The 20450-nt window shown below is 41.5% G+C and overlaps 1 protein-coding gene across 1 annotated transcript in view; it reads left to right on the top strand.

The window, feature by feature from the left end:
* Window positions 1-20450, top strand: part of LARS2 (leucyl-tRNA synthetase 2, mitochondrial) — a 174505-nt gene that overhangs the window by 85375 nt on the left and 68680 nt on the right. Inside the window, exons 8-10 of the mRNA XM_021719211.1 lie at window positions 4427-4534; window positions 9167-9326; window positions 19963-20067. Of these exons, the coding sequence (XP_021574886.1) occupies window positions 4427-4534; window positions 9167-9326; window positions 19963-20067 (373 nt within the window). The remainder of the gene's footprint in view (window positions 1-4426; window positions 4535-9166; window positions 9327-19962; window positions 20068-20450) is intronic.

Raw genomic sequence — 20450 nt, 5'->3', positions numbered from 1 at the left:
TCATCTCTACAATAAATCAAAAAATTAGCCGGGTGTGGTAGCGTGCGCCTGTAGTTCCAGCTACTTGGAAGGCTGAGGCGGAAGGATCGCCGGGGGCTGGGAGCGGCCACTGCACTCCAGTCTGGGCGACAGAGTGAGACTCCAACTCAAAAAAAAGAAAAAGCACAATGAAATGGCTTATATATTAGTGGCTCTGTAATACAGGGGGAAAAAGTAACGCAGGGGGAGAAAGGATGTAAAGTGCTGTGAGAATTGGTCCCATGCAACTCTGAATCTTCTATGTCAGAGAAGAATGGAGTAGGAGATTGGAGCTACTTTTCAATTCATGTAATGTAGATTTATGTGATGGAAAAACTTAGACCACCTATGGGTTTGCCCGGAAATTAGCTGGAATTTCACTGGTCTTTGGAGAGGAAAAGCCATGGGTCATTTTCAGAGTTTATAATGTACTCATTATATGCTTGTTGACATTTAAGAGCCCCTAAATATGCTCCAAAATTGAAAAGCACTCTAGAGTGCATAATTTTATCAGGTTAGCAAATGTTTTGTTAACATATTGGTATACTAATATGTAATCAACATATTCAAGATTTTATACTATTGTTATAATGATGTCAAGGCAGTACAGTATCAGCAAGTATAGATATATATGCATCAGGATGTTGAAACTTTTATAGTCCATTGATGTTAGTTAAGAAACTTGGTTGCGAGCAACATATAGTTACTCTGGTAACTTATGCCAAAAAGGAATTGATCAGAGGAAGAGCAAGTAACTCACAGTTGGATAAGAAGTCTTGAGAAGCTTCTTGGGCAGGAATTAGGGAAATGAGGGCACAGCCACGATCTTTTCCCAGAAATGGTCTGGTTAAGCCATTGCTGCCATTGATACCCGTGTCTCCAGCCTCTCAATTCTGGTGTGGCCGAATTGATCCTGTGCCTCTAGGTCAACCTACAATGTTCCAAGACTGTAGAGCTCCTATGATTGGTTATACCCTTTAGCTTCCACAGGGAGGGGAATGGGATGTGTCTACCCCCTTTCTTTTTTTTTTTTTTGAGTTGGAGTCTCACTCTGTCACTCAGACTGGAGTGCAGTGGCCACTCCCAGCCACTGCAGCCTCAACCTGCTGGGCTCCAGTGAGCCTTCTGCCTCAGCCTTCCAAGTAGCTGGAACTACAGGGATGTGCTACCATGCCTGGCTAATTTTTTATTTATTGTAGAGATGAGGGCTCGTCAAGTTGCCCGGGCGGGTCTCGAACCCGCGGGCTCAGGCAGTCCACTCACCTCAGCCTCCCAAAGTTCTGGGATTACAGGCTGAGCCACTGAGCCCAGCCTGTCTATCCCCTTTCAAGCTTCCATAGTTGGTGGTGGAACCCTGCCTCTCACTCATCCTGAAATCCTCCCATGAGAAAGAAGGGACTTCAAACAATAGAAGTTCACATCTAATAGGTGTCATTTGTGGGGAAAGTTATCAGGTTGTAGTTGAATGAGGACTAAGCAATGAACCAAGAGACCTGAGTTTCTGTCCTGGTCCAATTAGCTGAGTGCCGTTGGGGAGATTGTTAAACCTCTCTGGGCCTGTGGAAGAGGAGTTTGAAGACAACCTCAGCCTTATGGCCCTATGACCAGAGTCTTCTTTTTAGGAATAAAATTAGCGGGCATACCTCATCAACAAGGGTACCTGCATAATGAACATTTGTATATCTAACCCTGAATTGTACCACACATCTTTAAAATAAAAAAATTAAAAGTTTAAATAAAAATTAAAATATAAATAATAGAAGCAGACATATCTCTCTTAAGTGCCTCTTAGAGAATGATAAACTGAGACTATCTGAAATATAGGTATGGAAAAGCTTATAGTGCTGCTGTTATGAAGTAGTAATTGTATAGTAGAGTATAAGACTGAATATTGGCTTAGGAGTCAACTGTACCTTGTTTCAAATGTTGCTTCCACACTTCCACCCCATACATGTGTGGCGACAGGGACAACTTCTGAAGCCGATTTCCTTTTCTGAGAGGTGGAGATACTGCTACTACTTGACTTGTGCTGTTGTTGTGAAGGTTAATTGAGGTAATATACATAAAAGTGCCTGGTACTTAGGAAATATTCTATAAAGGTTATTACTTCCTTTCCTTGATGGCTGGGCATCTGGTTCTGTAGTCCTGCTCTCTGATTCTCTCCCTTGAGAAGAAGGAATTAGATGGAAATTTAATGAGCATTTGCCCAGGACAAGGCACAGTTCTAGGCTTTGGGCCAGGATTAGAACCTAGAGCTGTATGGAATATAAAGAAAAAACCAAAGGTTTGCAGTTGAATCATAGGGATCACAGACCAACTTCCCTCTGCTACACTCTCTAAATTGAGATCAGGAGCATTGTGGGGTTAAGAGGTGTGATCTACACAGTACCAAACTTAGCAGTAAGTTTGTTTTGTCCTGTTTTTACAATTTCATTATAAGATGAAATACAGATAACCATATAAACACTTATAGTGTGTTGAATTATTTAAAACAATCATGCATAAACAGGTTAGGAAAATGCTCTGTGTTTTTTGTTTGTTTGTTTTGGTTTTTTTTTTTTTTTTTAGTTGGAGTCTCACTCTGTCGCCCAGACTGGAGTGCAGTGGCCTCTCACAGCCACCGCAGCCTCAACCTGCTGGGCTCCGGTGATCCTTCCGCCTCAGCCTTCCAAGTAGCTGGAACTACAGGCGTGCGCTACCACGCCTGGCTAATTTTTGATTTATTGTAGAGATGAGGTCTCGCCAAGTTGCCCATGCGGGTTTCGAATCCACGGGCTCAGGCAATCCACTCACCTCAGCCTCCCAACGGCGGGGGATTACAGGCTGAGCCACCGAGCCCGACTTGTTTTGTTTTTTTAATCACACATTAGAGTAAAAATCTTTGTGTTGTAGCAGAAAGAATGCTGTTAGTAAATCTGAGTTGTAGACCTGGGGTATGAATTCCTTTGACTGGGCATGGCCCACATTACCTCTTGCAAAGTAAGTTCATCCTAAAATAAGCTATCTTACAAAGTGTGCAAGAAGAGATATATGTGAAAGCACTTTATGGGTTACAAAACACTAGACAAATAAAGTATCATTATATTGCCTGAATTAGCCATAATACAATTAGGTATCTTCACATTACAGATCTATGATTTGCTTTTAAATCCATTTGTTGGGGTAGCATGTCTCGTCATCAAATAAGGGCTAGCATGTGCTTGAGGCCATAGAGAGTAATGTCTAGGAAAACCCCCTTTTATAAGAATTTAGGATTAAAAGTAAACAACAATGAAAATCAGTATGTTTCCAATAGTAAGTGTTTACAAAAATTAATGTTCCCCTTATAGTAATTTTTATTTTTTAAATGCAAAGGTATCATTTATAATGCCCAATATATGATATTGTTGAGTTGTAAAACTGCATGAAAAGCTTTTTGTAGAGTTTCAAAATTTATAAACTTGAACTTAATTTTTATTTATTGTAGAGGTCTTGCCAAGTTGTCCAGGCTGATCTTGAACCTCCCGGCTCAGGCAGTCCTCTTGTCTCTGCCTCCCATAGTGCTGGGATTATAGGCATGAGCTACTGCACCCAGCTGAACTTAATTTTAAGAGACTGGGTCTTGCTCTGTTGCCCAGGCTGGCATGAAGTGGCTCAAGTAATGCTCCTGCCTCTGCCTCCCAGGTAGCTGGGATTACAGGCTTGCATCACCACACCTGGTTAATTCTTTTTTTTTTTTTTTTTTTAGTTGAAGTCTCACTCTTTTGCCCAGGCTGAGGTGCAGTGGCATGCTCACGGCCACTGCAGCCTCAACCTGCTGGGTCAGGTGATCCTTCTGCCTCAGTCTTTCAAGTAACTGGAAATATAGGCACGTGCCACCACGCCCGGCTAATTTTTTGATTTATTGTAGAGATGAGGTCTCACCAAGTTGCCTGGACTGGTCTCGAATTCATGGGCTCAGGCAGTCCTCTCACCTCCGCCTCCCAAAGTACTGAAATTATAGGTGTGAGCCAGCTATGTTGTCCAGGCTGACCTCAAACTCCTGGCCTCAAGCAATCCTCCTGCCTTGGCCTCCCAAAGAGCTAGGGTTATAGGCGTGAGCCACCATGCCAGACTTGAACTTAATTTTTTTGGTTCCCAGATTGTGGAAGAGAATGCACTAAACATATTTACCAAAGATGTGAATTATAACTTTTCCTTGTTAATTTTCTTCTTTTCATGAAAACTTGTTTCACTTGGAATAGAGAAACTGGTCAATTGCTCACTGGATGATGAGTGCATCTGTTTCTAACCTTTGCTGGCCTCCTCTGACTTGGCCAGTGAACAAGGAAAGAGCTAAATCCAGAACCTCTTAACAAGCCCCAAATCATTTGCTTTCTCTTAAACAAGCTTGTGTTTCTACTGCTCTATTCTCCTTTTCATTCCACAGGCCATGCAGGACGCATTGGCAGACCTTCCAGAATGGTATGGAATAAAAGGCATGCAGGCCCACTGGATCGGGGACTGTGTCGGCTGCCATCTGGACTTCACATTAAAGGTGATCAAGCAATAGCATCTCCAGCAATTCGTGCTTCCAAATTGCTTTCTGCATTTGGGACTCATTGAATAGACCAGCAACTTGAAATTCTACCACAGCAGGGCCCAGTGGAAAGATACCGCAAGCCACATGAGTAATTTTAACTTTTCTAGTAGCCACATATTTATTTGTTTATTATTTTTTTTGAGTTGGAATCTCACTCTGTCGCCCAGACTGGAGTGCAGTGGCCGCTCCCGGCCACCACAGCCTTGATCTGCTGGGATCCAGCAATCCTTCTTCTCGGCCTTCCGAGTAGCCGGAATTACAGGCACGCACTACCATGGTCAGCTGATTTTTTGATTTATTGTAGAGATGAGGTCTCGCCAAGTTGCCCAGGCGGATCTCGAATCCGCGGGCTCAGGCAATCCACTCACCCCAGCCTCCCAAGGCGTATTTATTATAAAGATGTGGGGTACAATTCAGGGCTAGGTATACAAACATTGGTCACGCAGGTACCCTTGTTAATGAGGTATGCCCCTCCCTTCCCTAACAGTTTCCCTCAACTGCTAGTCCCACCCCCTGACAGTTTTCCACTACTGCCAATCGCTTTCTTATAGCATTATAATTGTTCACAGTCACCTTATGAGTGAAAACATATGGAACTCAGTTCTTTGTTTCTGTGATAAATCACTAAGTATGATAGACTCAAAATCCAACCAATTTGCTGCAGAGTCCATATATTTGTCCTTCTTCATGACTGCATAATATTCCATTGTGTATATGTACCACATTTTTTTAATCCAGTCCAGCTTCGATGGGCAACACGGTTGGTTCCATGTTTTTGCTATTGTGAATAGAGCTGCAACAAACATACGTGTGCAGGTATCTTTTTCGTAGAATAATTTGAGTTCCTCCGGGTATATTCCCAATAAGGAAATTGCTGGTCATATAGCCACATTTTTTAAAGTGCAAAGAAACAGGTGAAATTAACTTTAATAATATTTTATTTAAACCATTATATCCAAAATGTTACCATTTCAAGATGGGATTAATAAAAAAAAATGATTTATTAAAGAAATAATGTTTTACTACAAAATCCACTATATACTTACAGCACATACTAACCTATTTCAAGTGCTTTATAGCCATATATTGCTACTATCTACCATATTGAACAACACAAATACAGAGGGGGTCTTCAGGGGCCCATGAACTCCAGAAATTATGTATAAAATCTTTGCATAGGCTGGGTACAGTGACTCAAGCCTGTAATCCCAGCACTTTGGGAGGCTGAGGCAAGAGGATTGTCTGAGCCCAGGGGTTCCTGAGCAGCCTGGGCAACTTGGTGAGATATCGTCTCTACAATATATTAAAAAAAAAAAAAATTAGCTGGACATGGTAGCGCACACCTGTAGTTCTGGCTACTTGCAAGTCTGAAGTGGAAGGATCACTGGAGCGCAGCAGGTTAACGCTGGAGTGGCCATGAGTGTGCCACTGCACTCCAGCCTGGGTGACTGAGTGAGACACTGACTCAAAAAAAAAACTTTGCATGCTCATTGTATTCTCAAAGGGGTTCATATCACAAAGCAGGTTAAAAGTCAAGAAAGCAGAGGCCGACTGTAACATTTCATAGCTAGACAGACTTAGGACTGTTAGGGATTTGCGGGGGACCAGCCCCTGCAAGTTTTGGGGAGTCCCTTGGAAGATGTGGTGGCGTCGGCGAATCTGTAGGGATAGATATTAAAAGAAAGAAAGATGGAAGGATAGATATAAAAAGGAAGAAAGAGAAAGAAAGAAAGTGGACAACTATTCAGTGAAATGAGCAGAAGCCATTTATTGAAAGTTACAGCAGGTATTTATCCCCAAATTTTACACAGGCAGTCTCACAAGTCTTTCATGTGAACACAAAACCAGGTGCAGGAGGGGCATCCCCCACCCACCAGATGCTTAGGTGTGAGGAAGGACAAACCCCAAGATTGTCTTATTGTTCCCTTTGCTAGTTAATGCTCTTCAAAAGCAGTGCAACAGTCCCTACTAGCCTAATGATGTTCTGATAATCAATAACTTCTAAAGCTCACTCAGTACCCATGATGACTAACTTAAACTTTATTACCTTTCTATTCTATGCTAATACTACTTACACAATGGTACGGAAGCTCTTAGTTATAGCTTAAACCAATTCCTAAAGAATGTGGCCCAGTCCAAAGATCACGCTGGGCTCTACAGGATGTGGCCCAGTCCAAGGTTCACGGTGGGCCACTTTTTGGAACAATAGACTACAATCTCTTAACAAAATGGCTATTCTAAAGTCCTATATATCTATCCTAATTTCTGTGAAAGTTTTCCAATTCCTAATTCTAATATATAAAGCTGATTAGCAGCAGTAAAGCTTCCAAATATAAACTATAAATGTACTAAGGCCAAAACCACATAGTAGAAAATGGAGACAATGAAATTTCTAAAGTTAACTATATTCTTATTAAACCTAAAAATATCATGATTGATTATGCTTGAACTAACATGATTCCTTGATGTAGTATGACCTATTCTACAATACCTTCTATGAATAAAATAAATTCAATTTCTATAATAGGTAGAAAAAAGACCTTACATTAACTGTAGCTAAAGCCGGCCTAAAAGAATGCAGCCCAGTCCAAAGTACGCGCTGGGCTCTCAGGAATGTGGCCCAGCCCAAACTCTGTGCTGGGCCACTCTTGATAATCATCTATACCATTGAAAAGCTGAAAGCAGCTCTCCATAAGTATATACTAATTCTACAAATATTCTTTTAAATCTTATAAAGAAGCTTGTACTGTATAAAAGGCTCCCAAATGTGACCTGAATTTGAATTATATCTAATACCTAAGCCGAAACCACAGTTTATGGGAAACAGGAACAGTTTATGGGAAACAGGTTTCTAGAGTGAGCTATGCCTGTCACAGTCACAGAGCCTTCAGCTTAGGCCAGCAGAGTTCCTTTAGGTTGTTTTTGTGCTGCATGGCAAAAGGGGGAGGAAAATGGCATCTACGGCTCCCGAACACGTCCTAGCGGTCTCGGGGTCCACGGCCCTCCCTGATCCCTAATGCTCAGTGGGCCTCTGTGGCCGGCTCACAACAGGGATTATGTTCAAAAAGACTACAGAAACGCTGTCCCTAAAGCTTTTTTTGTCTACCGACTAGAGAGTTATTCTGTTGCTATTTCTTACCTGGGTATTCTTTTTTATTCTTCCGATTTCCTCTTCTCCCATCAAGACGTTTATACTCTATTCATTTAACTCCAAACCTGGCCCTCACCTTGGTTCCCACCAAAATCTTTGGGAGGCAGAAGCAGCAGTCAAGAGACAAAGTTGGCCTACCTTTCTAGACTCTTCCCCACTGACAACCATACCTGCTGTCTGTGAGCACTTGCCACTTGTCACTGAGCTCATGATTCCCTGTGCAGTCACCTCCCAGAAGTGCTCTGACTCACTCCAACTACAAGCATGGGAAGCCTCCCATGAGGACGTGTGTATTTGGGAAACTTTTTAATAACAAATCCTAGACTGAGCTTTTCCTCCTGCTGCTCTCCTCAGGTGGCGAGAGTTCTGAAGTTCAGTCAAGCTGTGACTTCTATTCAGACTTGCAGGGCCATCTCTCTTGGGGTCCTATGCTTTAGCCTGGGTCTGGTTCCCACGTCACAGACTTTTGCTTCTTAGCCAGTGTTCAGGATGTGGGTCTCCAAACCTCTCGACTGCTGTGCTCAGAATGTCTTCTACACTCTCTCCCCTGCCCAACATTTTATTTTGAAAATGTTTGCATCTTCATCCCTGGACCCACCTGAAAATGAGATGGGCCAACATACTGTTTCAGAGGAGGAAACATTCTTAGTCCTGCAGGGCAGTGCAAGTACCTATGCCTGTGTGTCCCCAATCTTGGCACTGTAGGCGACACCTAATTGACACTTATGCCATGTAGTAGACTGTCTTTTTTTAGTTCATCATTGGCACTCTGTCAGTGTGTTTAAATAAATGCATGAAGGAAGTAGCAGCTGTCCTCTCTGTGTCCTCCATGTTTGTCATGTAATTGGCACTCAGTTGATGCCTAATGTATGCCTGTTCCTTGAAAGGCATTTTAATCAGCTCTAGGCTCCCTTAGTCGCGAGCTCAGCTCAGACTATCCTATCTTTCTCTCTTCAAAACAAAATAACAACCTCAGTGACTATTTTTTTTTAGAAAGAAAAGCAAAGGCTTTTTTTTTTTTTTTTTTTTGCTGTACCCTTAGATCCTTGAGGAATATATAGCTCCTTTCTCAAGATAGAAACAATATAACATTAATGGTTATTTTTGCTTTGTGAACAAAGGAACCAGGAAAACCAGGAGAGTATCTTTCTGAGCATGCTTTGTCCATCTTCAGTTCAGGACGCCTACATGCCTGGTGGTGGGCACTGGGGAGGGCTTCTGAATGGGGAATGTCTATCCTCTCCCTCCCTGACTTTCTTATCTCATTCCCCAATCTCTACCTCTCTGCCTGTACCATCTCATTCCTCTACCCCCCTGGGCCCGTGGTAAGAAGCTGTTGGCACTGTTTGGGAATAAAGGGGAAGTGTTGTGGTTGGGTAGCATCACAACCCAAAAGGAGGACTGAGGAAGAAACCACTCTTCTTTCTTCCTGCCAGGCTCATGGGCAAGTCACAGGAGAAAAACTGACTGCCTACACAGCCACCCCTGAGGCCATTTATGGCACTTCCCACGTGGCCATCTCTCCTAGCCACAGACTCTTGCACGGGCACAACTCTCTGAAGGAAGTATTGCAGAAGGCCCTTGTCTCTGGCAAAGGTGAGTTGGCAAGCTAAGGCTAAAGCAGTAGGATCACTGCCTTACCTCTGGATTGTGCGTCACAGAGTCTACAGTCCTTTCACATATATCATCTTATATGGTTTGTTCTTCACCATTGCCTTATTTTTCTTTTTTTTTGAAACATGAGGATAAAAAGGAGATCTAAAAGCATTAGGTTGCTTACCCCCAGCGTCATGTGAGTTACCAGTTTGTCTGTGTCTTGAATTTTTGACTGAAAGCTCAGCTCTCTCCCTTTCAATCTAATTAAGATTCAGGGTGCTTTTCTGATAGGAATAGAATCTTTTATAATTTCTCCATCAAGTAAAACTACATGGACTAGAGGGAAGTCAGTGAGAATGAGAGAAAACTTTTCCAATAATGTAATTTTTTTTTTTGAGGCGGAGTTTCACTCTGTCACCGGCTGGAGTGCAGTGGCACACTCACAGCCACCCCAGTGTCGACCTGCTGGGCTCTGGCAATCCTTCTGCCTCAGCCTTCCTAGTAGCCGGAACTATAGCCATGCGCTACCATGGCAGATTTATTGTAGAGATGAGGTCTCACCAAGTTGCCTGGGCTGGTTTCAAACCCGTGGGCTCAAGCAATCACTTGCCTTGGCCTCCCAAAGTGCTGGGATTACAGGATGAGCCACCAAGCCTGGCCTAATTTTTTAAAAAATTCACATGGTCATCTGCACAGAGTCCTGCTCAGTACAGGTCTTCAATAGATCTGCTTTATGAGTAGATTGAGCAGACCTGGAATTGGCATATCAAATTGTCATTGGTCCATGAAGATTTGGGTATTACCTGTGGATTTGTCAAGATTTCATGGTTGCAAGCAACAGAATCCATCTCTGGCTAACCCAGAGGAAGAGGGGAACACACTGGAAGGCTGAGGGGAACACAGTGGACTGTCCCAGGAGTTTGGGGAGCAAGGAGTATCAGACAGTCCCTTGAGGAATAGGTCAGAGTAGTGCTTGGAGCACTTGGTTCAAGACTCCTGTTGCAGGGAAAGTTTTCTGATTGGTGTGACTGGGGCCTCTGGCCTTTTTCTTGACCAAGGGAAAGCTAGGCACCTTCCTTAATGGACCACCAAGCCTGTTACCAGTGAGGCAAAGGTAGCCTCCAAAACAAACTCAAGGGCTCCTTAGCAGAGGATGGAGATGTGGAGCCTGGGCAGTTGAAAGGAAGTCCGTTGTCATTAAAAATAGGTTTCTGGAGTAATTTAAATAATTCTACGAAAACCTCATCCCAGCTGAGCATGGTGTCTCATTCCTATAATTCCAGCACTTCAGGAGGCTGAGGCCTGGGATTGCTTGAACCTCGGAGTTTGAGACTGTAGTGAGCTATGATGACACTCCAGCCTGAGTGACAGGGCAAGACCCTATCTCCAAAAAAAACCAAAACAAAAACAAAATCTCATTCTCCATTCTCTTTCATAGACTATAAAGTTCAACCCAAAGTATAAAATCGGAATTATTGGATCTGAAATAGTAAGTATTATTTGCCTAATAAAAATATTTTGGATGGTGATATAAGGTTGCCATTTTTGAAATAATCAGAATTCAACATTTCTTGATACCAAGTTGGAGAAGTCGGTAAGTCATCCCAATTTCCCTCTACTTAAGACACTTGTAATGTTTACTTAGAGCATTAAAGCCAGATGCAAATTAGTGAGCACCTGCTGTGTGCACTCTTGGGGAAGCATAGATGAGTCATTCGCAGTCCTAGCTGTGAATGCTCTTAAGGGGCCAGAACAGAGGACAGCCAGATGCTTCCATTACTCACCCCAAACAAGGCAGGTATCACCTCTTAGCTTCACCTCTTTTTTTGTTATATATTGGAATAGAGAAAAAACTCTTGCCGGGTACAGTGGCTCACTCTTGCAATCTCAGCACTTGGGAGATGGAGGCAAGAAGATGGTCTGTGCCCATAGGTTCGAGACCAGCCTGGGAAACATGGCAAGATCTTGTCTCTACAATAAAAATCAAAAAATTAGCTGGACGTGGTGGCCCACGCCTATAGTTCTGGCTACTTGGAAGGCTGAAGTGGAAGGATCACCTGAGTCCAGCGGGTCAAGGCTGCCGTAGCATGACCGTGCCACTACACTCCAGCCTGGGCAACTGAGTGGGACTCTGACTCAAAAAAAAAAAAGAGAGAAAAGACTCTTATTGAGTTAAAATTTCAGTGTGTGCTTATAAAGCCCAGTATAGCTACCTCACTCAGGTTTATTCTCTCAACTTACTCAAAAATTGGATTCTTTTCAATTTTTTGGTTGAAAGGGAAAACCTATAATTTTTACTCTCGTGAGCAATTTGAGATTCCTTGAGGGCTATGATGGTTGAGTAATATTTAAAAATGGAAAAACTAAAAAATATAAATGTCTAGCACTTGCATTTTTTTCTTATGGTTGATTTGGGGATCCAAATTAAAATAAAGTAGTATTAATAGATGATTAATGAGCTAGAAAATTATAAAAGATGGAGTGCCTCAGATGAAAAGCACTATATAAACTCAAAACATTTTTGTATGTAAGAAATTGAGAAATTATTTTAGTATATGCAAACAACATTGTGTTCATTACCATATGGGTATTGGCACACCGGGCTTGGCCTGGTTATTTCAGTTTGGCAAATTTAATGCCAAGTATAGTGTTTTACTTGGAATAGCTCAATAGCTCCTTTCTCCCCTCTTTTTTTTGAGTGGGAGTCTCACTCTGTCACCCAAGCTAGAGTACAGTGGCACACTCACAGCCACCCCAGCGTCGACCTGCTGGTCTATGGCAATCTTTCAACCTTAGCCTTCCAAGTAGCTGAAACTACAGGCGCAGGACCACACCTGGCTAATATTTTATTTATTGTAGAGACGAGGTCTCGCCAATTTGCCCAGGCTGGTCTCAAACCCACAGGCTCAGGCAATCCACTCATCTCAGCCTCCCCAAAGTGCTGGGATTACAGGTTGAGCCACTGAGCCCAGCTACTCCTCTCTTTTTAACAATCTCTGCCTGAGCCCATGGGTTTGAGACCCGCCTGGGCAACTTGACGAGACCTCATCTCTACAATGAATCAAAAATCAGCTGGGCGTGGTAGCACGTGCCTGTAGTTCCAGCTACTTGAAAAGCTGAGGCGGAAGGATCCCCGGAGCCCAGCAGGTTGAGGCTGTGGTGGCCGGGAGCGGCCGCTGCACTCCAGTCTGGGTGACAGAGTGAGACTCCAACTCAAAAAAAAAAAAAAAAATCTCTAAAGTAATTCCAAATGGAACATTACACTTGGAACTAAGTTTTTCCAATTCTAATTTTCAGAGTGGAGGTATTCTTTTTGCAGATGTCAATTTATTCAGAATCTCTAGATTAATTTGTACATTGAGCCACTAGATTTTGACATGTGACATTATAGGTCAGTGTGGTGCATTGAGTGTAATACTGTTTTCCCAAAAGGTGAAATAAAGTGACCCTAGTGATATGGATTATGCCTCCTCTGGCCTTTGAGGTTACATTTTTAACCAGAATGTTGTACCACTGCTGTCATGTATCACTGCCAACTGGCTCATTTTTTCCCTTGAATGTCAGATTTTAAGGATGACTCATGTTAAAGCAGTGACCACTGAGGGTCATGGCAACACTCAGTTGTGACTGAATTAATCATTTGCAAGAGTTTAAATTCTCAGACATGAGTTCCTGCTGTTGCTAAGTTGATTTCTACATGTCGGCTCCTGATTTGGCAGATGATGACCAAGGTTCTGGTCCCAAATTCATCCATATGATGTAAGGAAGGTCATGTAACCTTTATAAGTTTAGTCTTCTTGGCAGAGCACATGATGGGGCTGTCAGAGTACATGATGGGGATCTTGTGGATAGAGAAGGAGCCCTGAAGGGCTCAGAGGAGGAGAGTGACACATGTGGACAGGATGATGCTTGAGTGGTAGACCAGCTGACCCCATTAGTTGTGGAAAGACATAGTGAGGACCTCAGAACAGAAGGAGTCAGAATGGAGGGAGGAAACAGCTCTGAGAAGTATGTGGAAGGCGGCAAGGGAGGAGGATCCTGGGACAATTCCCTGATTCCTGGTCTGGCCAACTGGATTGCTGATGTTATTGACTAAATGTACTGTTTTTTTGTTAAGCAATCCTTTACTTTGGCACAGATTTCTTTAAGAGAGGAAAAACAGTAAAGTGCTTTTCTAGAACTCTTGAAGTTTAGTTTATTTCTATAATCATTGACGTCGCCTCCTTTTCTCAGCTGACTTAAGTCATGTTATATAAGCTCTGACTTGATAGGAACCAGAAACCATAAAAGGCATCAATAGGGGAGTATCATCGAGTTCTAGAAGCTGTTCTGTCTTTTCCTGAAATATTTTCTTGCATTTCTAATATTAAAATATTCAAACCCTGGGGCTTTGGAACCACACGTTTCAGCTGTGAGTCACCTGCTGTCTACACAATGCATTTTTTTGCCAAAAGGATAAATGAGGTCTCTCTAAAGGATAACTTAGAACCCTGTTATTGACACGTTAGAGAGCAAGAACCGCCCTGGAAGTTCCAGAACATTCAATAACTAATTACTCAATATTGTTTTTTGCCCCTGTCTTCATAGTATCAGCATGGGAGTGGTACAAAGGTGAGGGGTGAGGAGCACAACTGTAATCCTGGGGTAATGATTTAGTTTTTAACCAAACTGTTGCTAGTAGCATTCTTTCTGCACATGTTAACAGATATAATGTGGAGGGGAAAGCTTCTGTGCTCAAAAAATCTGCAATATATAGGTTTCTTTACTCTGGACTTCTCAGAATCTTTGCCAGGCTGATGTGTACTACAGCTGTCTGAGAGGGGAAGTCACAGACACCCTCGTCACACTCACTGGACCACGGAACCCTGCTTCCACACAGTATCCCTGGGAACTAGTTGCATGAACCACTGCTTTGGGGGAACAACACCAAATGAAAGTCCAGAGGGCATAAGAGACCTGCCTTCTTTGCAGTAGATGCCCTGAGAGCAGAGGACACCTTTTTTGTCTGGAATTTCCTTTGTAATTACTAAAGGTGTAAACCCTTTAGTATCTAACTGCTATATGAAATGCTTCTGTTTCTTCGGATTTCTCCATGACTTTCTTGGATTTCTGTACTATCACCATCATAAGATTACAAGAAATATGGAGAATACTAGACCTGGCCAGGGACTTCAGATTTTGTTCTTTCTAAGAAATGGATTTTGACTGGCTATAGCATGCAAGTTACATTCATTCTAAATATGCTAATATTTAAGTTCAAAGACCAACTTTTTTTTTCTAACTGAAAAACATTAGAACATTTTTGTCATTCCAAAAAGAATTCTCAGACCCTCTAGCAGTACTCCCACCCCCAATTCTGGACAACTGCTTATCTACTTTCTATCTCCACAGATTTGCCTATTCTGGGCATTTCATGTAAATGTGTTCATACAATGTTTTTCCTTTTGTGTCTGGCTTCTTTTACTTGGCATAATGTTTTCAAGGTTCCTTCATGTTGTCAATACTATATTCCTTCTTATTTTAAAATGATACTTCATTGTATGGATATACTACTTTTTAGTTATCCTTAGTTGATGGACATTTGGGTTATTTCTACTTTTTTACTATTATGAATAATACTGCTGTGACCATTCATACAGATTTTTGTGTGGACATGTATTCTCATTTGCTTGGCCACATACCTAAGAGTAGAATTACTGGGCCATAAGTAACTATACATTTGAAGAACTGCCAGACTATTTTCCAAAGTGTCTTCACCATTTTACATCACCACCAGCAGTATACGAGTATTCCAATCTCTCCATGCCCTTGCCAACACTTACTATTTTCTATCTTTTTTATTATGGTCATGCTAGAGTGTGAAGTGATTTCTCATTGTGGTTTTGATTTGCATTTCCCTGATGGCTAGTGTTGTCAAGCATATTTTCATGTGTTTGTTGGCCATTTATATATCTTCTTTGGAGAAATAGACATTCATTTACTTTGCCCATTTTAAAGTTAATTTTTATTTGTCTTTTATTATTTTATCTTAATAGTTTTTTATATATTCTAGGTATATGTCTCTTATCAGACAATCTGATTTACAAAATTGTTTTCCGATTCTAGGGGTTGTCTTTTCACTTTCTTAATGGTGCCCTTCGAAGGGCAAAAGTTTTTCATTTTGCCAGGTGCGGTGGCTCCCACCTGCAATCCCAGCACTTTGGGAGGCAGAGATGAGAGGATTGCCTGAGCCCAGAGGTTCGAGACCAGCCTGGGAAACTTGGCAATACCTCGACTCTACAATACACAAAAAAATTAGCCGGGTGTGGTGGCATGCACCTGTAGTTCCAACTACTTGGAAGACTGAGGTGGAAGGATCGCCCGAGCCTAGCAGGTAGAGGCTGCGGTAGCCATGAGCATGCCACTGCACTTCAGCCTGGGCAACAGGATGAGACGCCGACTCAAAAAAAAAACCAAAAAAACTTTTCATGTTGATGAAGTTCAATTTATCCATTTTCTTTTGTTGCTTTTGCCTTTAGTGTTATATCTAAAATACCATTCACTAATAAAAGATCACTAATTTTTTTTCTAAGAGTTTTATAGTTTTAGATCTTACATTTGAGTTTCTAATCCATTCTGAGTTAATTTTTATATATGGTATGAGGTAGGGATTCAACTTCATTCTTTGCATGTGATCATGTTATTTTTTAATTCATGTTCCCACATACATGTATCTTAAAAGTCAGACTGCTTCTGCCTCTTTTTCTTGTCTTCATTTAATATGCTATCAAAAAATGTTTCTTTGTTTTTATGCAGTCTTCACAATTTTTTAAATCTATACATAATATTCTATCAACATATCATAATATCCTACGTCTTCCCTATTTTGTTGAACATTTGACCTTTTTCATGTACACAGGGCTCTTGCTTCTATATAGTTTTCTTTAGGAGACATTCCTAAAGAATGTCACTATTGTGAGATTTTTTTCTTTTTTATGAGTATTTTTCCTAGTTCTTGTTACATGTTGCTTTTGTTAGTTTCTGAAAGGGCCACATCAAAGTATGAGAGGAGACCACCCCCCCAAAAAAAACAGAATTATTTTTTGGAGGGTAGGCTTTTGTAATACAGGCTTCCCCCGCTAGGTAAGTGTTCTGGGAACCCATCGGCATCAGTGTACCAGCTAGTGTTGTTGTGAGAGGCTGTGTTTGGCTTTAGTGGATTTTTTTTTGGAGCTTCTTTCAAAACATTTGCCCATTTCATGGTGGGTGATTTATGAGCACGTCTTCCCACATTGCACTAAGTGTTCATCAGTTTTTGACCAAAAGCAGCATGATCTGCATGTCTCCCCTTCCCTATTCACCTGATCTCACCCCAAGTTTTTGTTTCCCCTGGTTTAAAAAAAAAAAAGTTCTCAAAGAGAAACATTTTGCTCATGTGGAAGAGGCAAAACAAAAAAAAAAACAGCAGAAACATTAAAAGGCATCAAAATTGACAAGTTCAGAAACTGTTTTGAGCAGTAGAAAAGGCATCTCGATAGGAGTATTGCATCAACAGAGAGTACTTTGATTGAAGGTGACTGAAGTTTAAACATGTAGAATAAATACACAATTTTTTATAAATAAATTTCAGTTTTGGGGGGGGTCCCCCCTCATATAGTGCCATATCCGTATGAATTTACTGCAACATCACAAACATTGGTGTTACCTTTCTAAAAGTTTTTGCTAACTTACCAGGTGCAAAAATAATAATTCTTCTAGATCACTCTAATTTTCATCTCTTTTGAAAAACTTTAGCCGGGCTCGGTGGCTCAGCCTGTAATCCCGCGCCTTTGGGAGACTGAGGTGAGTGGATTGCCTGAGCCTGCGGGTTCGAGACCTGCCTGGGCAGGCAAGACCTCATCTCTACAATAAATCAAAACGAACAAACAAAACTAGCTGGGCGTGGTAGCGTGCGCCTGTAGTTCCAGCTGCTTGGAAGGCTGAGGCGGAAGGATCGTCGGAGCCCAGCAGGTCGAGGCTGCGGTGGCCGGGAGCGGCCACTGCACTCCAGTCTGGGCAACAGAGTGAGACTCCAACTCGAAAAAAAAAGAAAAACTTTGTATGTTTTAAAATCCAAGTGATGTGTGTATATTGTATGAAAAGTAAAGAGTACTAACAAGAATTATATAAATAGCCTCCTTACCCAAACACTTTTAATAATTTTAGGTATGTGTATATAAGAAATAAATAGGAGTTTATTTCTCTTCCACATGAAACTCTGAAGCAGGTGTGACAAGTGTACTTTGTGAGGTGGTCAGGGCCAGTGTTCCTTCCGTCTTCCTGTTCTGCCCTTTTGGGGTCTTGCCCTTCTCCATGTTTTCCAAGTTGCTCTACACTTCATCTGTGTTCCACTAAATAAGAAGGGGCAGGGGGTGGGAAGGAGAAAGGCATGTTTCTTCCCTTTGAGGGCATAACCTGGCGGTTGCTTCTGTGCATACCCCCTGGCCACACCTAGCTGGCAAGGGAAGTTGAAAAGTGCTACCCTTAGCTAAACACATTAGTAATGTGTCCAACACGACATCCTATTGCTGAATCAGAAGGAGGGGATAGAGACAGGGTCAACTGGTAATCTGCCACATGCTATTTCTCTGGCATAGAACTCCGTATCCATATAATATGCCTACACTGCTGTCTCTTGATTTACCGGTTTTAGTCATTACCTCGTGACTTTCACTATTGCTTCACTACCCCACCCCCAGCCTCCTAATAATATTATGTCATAATTGTAGAATTCACAAATAATACATGTCTTCTTTGAGACAAGACAGTGTGAAATAAAAAATATGGGTCCCTACTTGGAGAAATGAGCTTGTATTTGGCCAGCTCAGTCAACAGGTGCCTCTCAGCTAATACACTGTAGCATGGGTGCTGGCTGAACCTCAGCCTCGGAGACCCATTTGGACTGTGATGCACTGTCTCTCCACCATATCTCATCCTATGCTTCCTGACCCAAAGGTGAAAAAAGATAAGAGCTGGCTTAGATACCTATTAAATCTATCTTTACCTCATTGAAATATAACTCCTAATTCCTAGGCTTCTTTTAATTTGGGGGTTTCTAAAATATATTTTAGATAATTACATAAAAATCATAAAGCATGGCAAGTATCATGAATAGCAGGAGTTCGTAAATTACAGCTATTAATTGCTTATTTGTAAATTAACTCGAATAAATTCACTAATTACTTACCACTTCTTATCCCTTCTTCCTTTGGGCCTCCACTTAGGTCTTTAGGGTTCCAACCTTACATGTATTCAGTGAAGTTGTGTGTACGGATGGCTTGTCTCCCTGCTGCAATAGTTGTAATAAACTTAATTTAAGATGATACAATGTTAGGATATTTTATTAGGACCACATAAATACTGTTTACAACTGAGCCAAGTATACTCTGATTATGTTTTCCTTCTTATATAACATTTTATTTTTCCCAAAATTCATAATGTTCTCTTTTTTTTTTTTTTTCATTTGTTTTGTATGCTTTCTGGCTAACTCTTCCCACACCCTCCCCATAATTCTTTGAAACTCCTCTCAATACAGTTTGCTACATATTCCAACCTGCCAGATAATCTGTCAATTCCCTTATTTTCCTGAATATGTTTCCCAGGCCCTGTATGTGGCTTAAATCTGACCTAGTCACCGTCCAGCCCTCTGTTGTATTAATCTGTCCTTCTAGAACTTTCTTCTCTGTCTTTGTTCTGTGAATATGCTTGCCTGTTTTTCTTTGTTGGATTTCATATTTCCTGGAGCCCATGTCTGTCTCCCTTTTTCTTGATTTACCCCCTTGACTTTGCTGGAACACATTCTACAGTATCTCCTAAGAAAAGGGTACCTGAATAGGAACTCTTTGTCTTGTCTGTCTTCTTATCTGGAAATCTCCTTCTTCCTTCCTGCTCAGTCATTTTCTACTTCCTATCCACTCCCATCTTCAAGTATTATGGTTTGGAATTTCAGATGTCCCCTAGTTTTACCACAGACAGATTTTTGTGTTTCTCCTTCTTCTGTATATTTGAGGTATTTTTCAAAAGGAAAGACAGTAATGGAAATGTCTTTACTCCACCAGCTGGAAAGCAAAAATGCTATTTTCACTTCTTTTTTTTTTTTTTTTTTGAGTTGGAGTCTCACTCTGTCGCCCAGGCTGGAGTGCAGTGGCACTCTCCCGGCCACCGCAGCCTCGACCTGCTGACTCCTGCAATCCTTCCACCTCAGCCTTCCAAGTAGCCAGAACTACAGGCATGCGCTACCACGCCCGGCTAATTTTTAATTTTTATTGTAGAGACGAGGTCTTGCCAAGTTGCCTAGGTGGGTCTTGAACCTGCGGACTCAAGCAATCCACTTGCCTTGGCCTCCCAAAGTGCTGGGATTACAGGCTGAGCCACCGAGCCCGGCCTATTTTCACTTCTTATGAGCATGGATGAACATTTTCTCATGTGTGTGTTTAATCTTTTGATTTTCCACTGGTGTGAATTATCTATTAATATCCTTCAAAGGATAAATTCCTTAACAATTAGCACACAACACAGAAGTTGTCGTGTTTCTTTTTTTCGCTTGTTTCCTCTGAGATGCAGATGGTGTTGGTGTTTCAGTTGACCAATGTCTACAGCTGTTTGCTCTCATTTGCAGATTGCCTCACACCCGTGACGGCTGTAAACTTGCTCACCCAACAAGAGGTCCCTGTCATTATCATGGCCAAAAATGACTTTGAAGGCTCTCTGGATTCAAAAATAGGTAAGCAGCTATAAAATGTAATCATAGCAGTATGCTTTGCTGGTTTAAGATCAAAATACTTGCCTGTTGCTGTCATTGGAAGAGTTGACTATTGACTTCATGATCTGTTTGCCTCTTTATAAAAATGAATACCCCTTCATTTAATCATCCCTCGTTTAAGAACTACATTTTGAAAATATACTAAGTATATTGTACCTTGCTGGTTGCTATTGAGAAACATAAAAAATGTCTTGCCTACAAATCTTGCCAGTAGAGTTAGTTCATGAGACTTGTACATAAGATATAGGGAATAATACAACTCAGATGAAAATCCAATTTCAAAGCTCAGAACCATCCCAGGTACACTACCAGCTTTGAAAAAGAAAAAAAAAAAAAAGCCGGGC

This window comes from Carlito syrichta, unplaced genomic scaffold (genome assembly GCF_000164805.1).
Source record: "Carlito syrichta isolate Samal-C Ts95f unplaced genomic scaffold, Tarsius_syrichta-2.0.1 Scaffold314306, whole genome shotgun sequence".
Taxonomy (NCBI): domain Eukaryota; kingdom Metazoa; phylum Chordata; class Mammalia; order Primates; family Tarsiidae; genus Carlito; species Carlito syrichta.
This window is presented reverse-complemented; position numbering and strand designations above follow the sequence as displayed.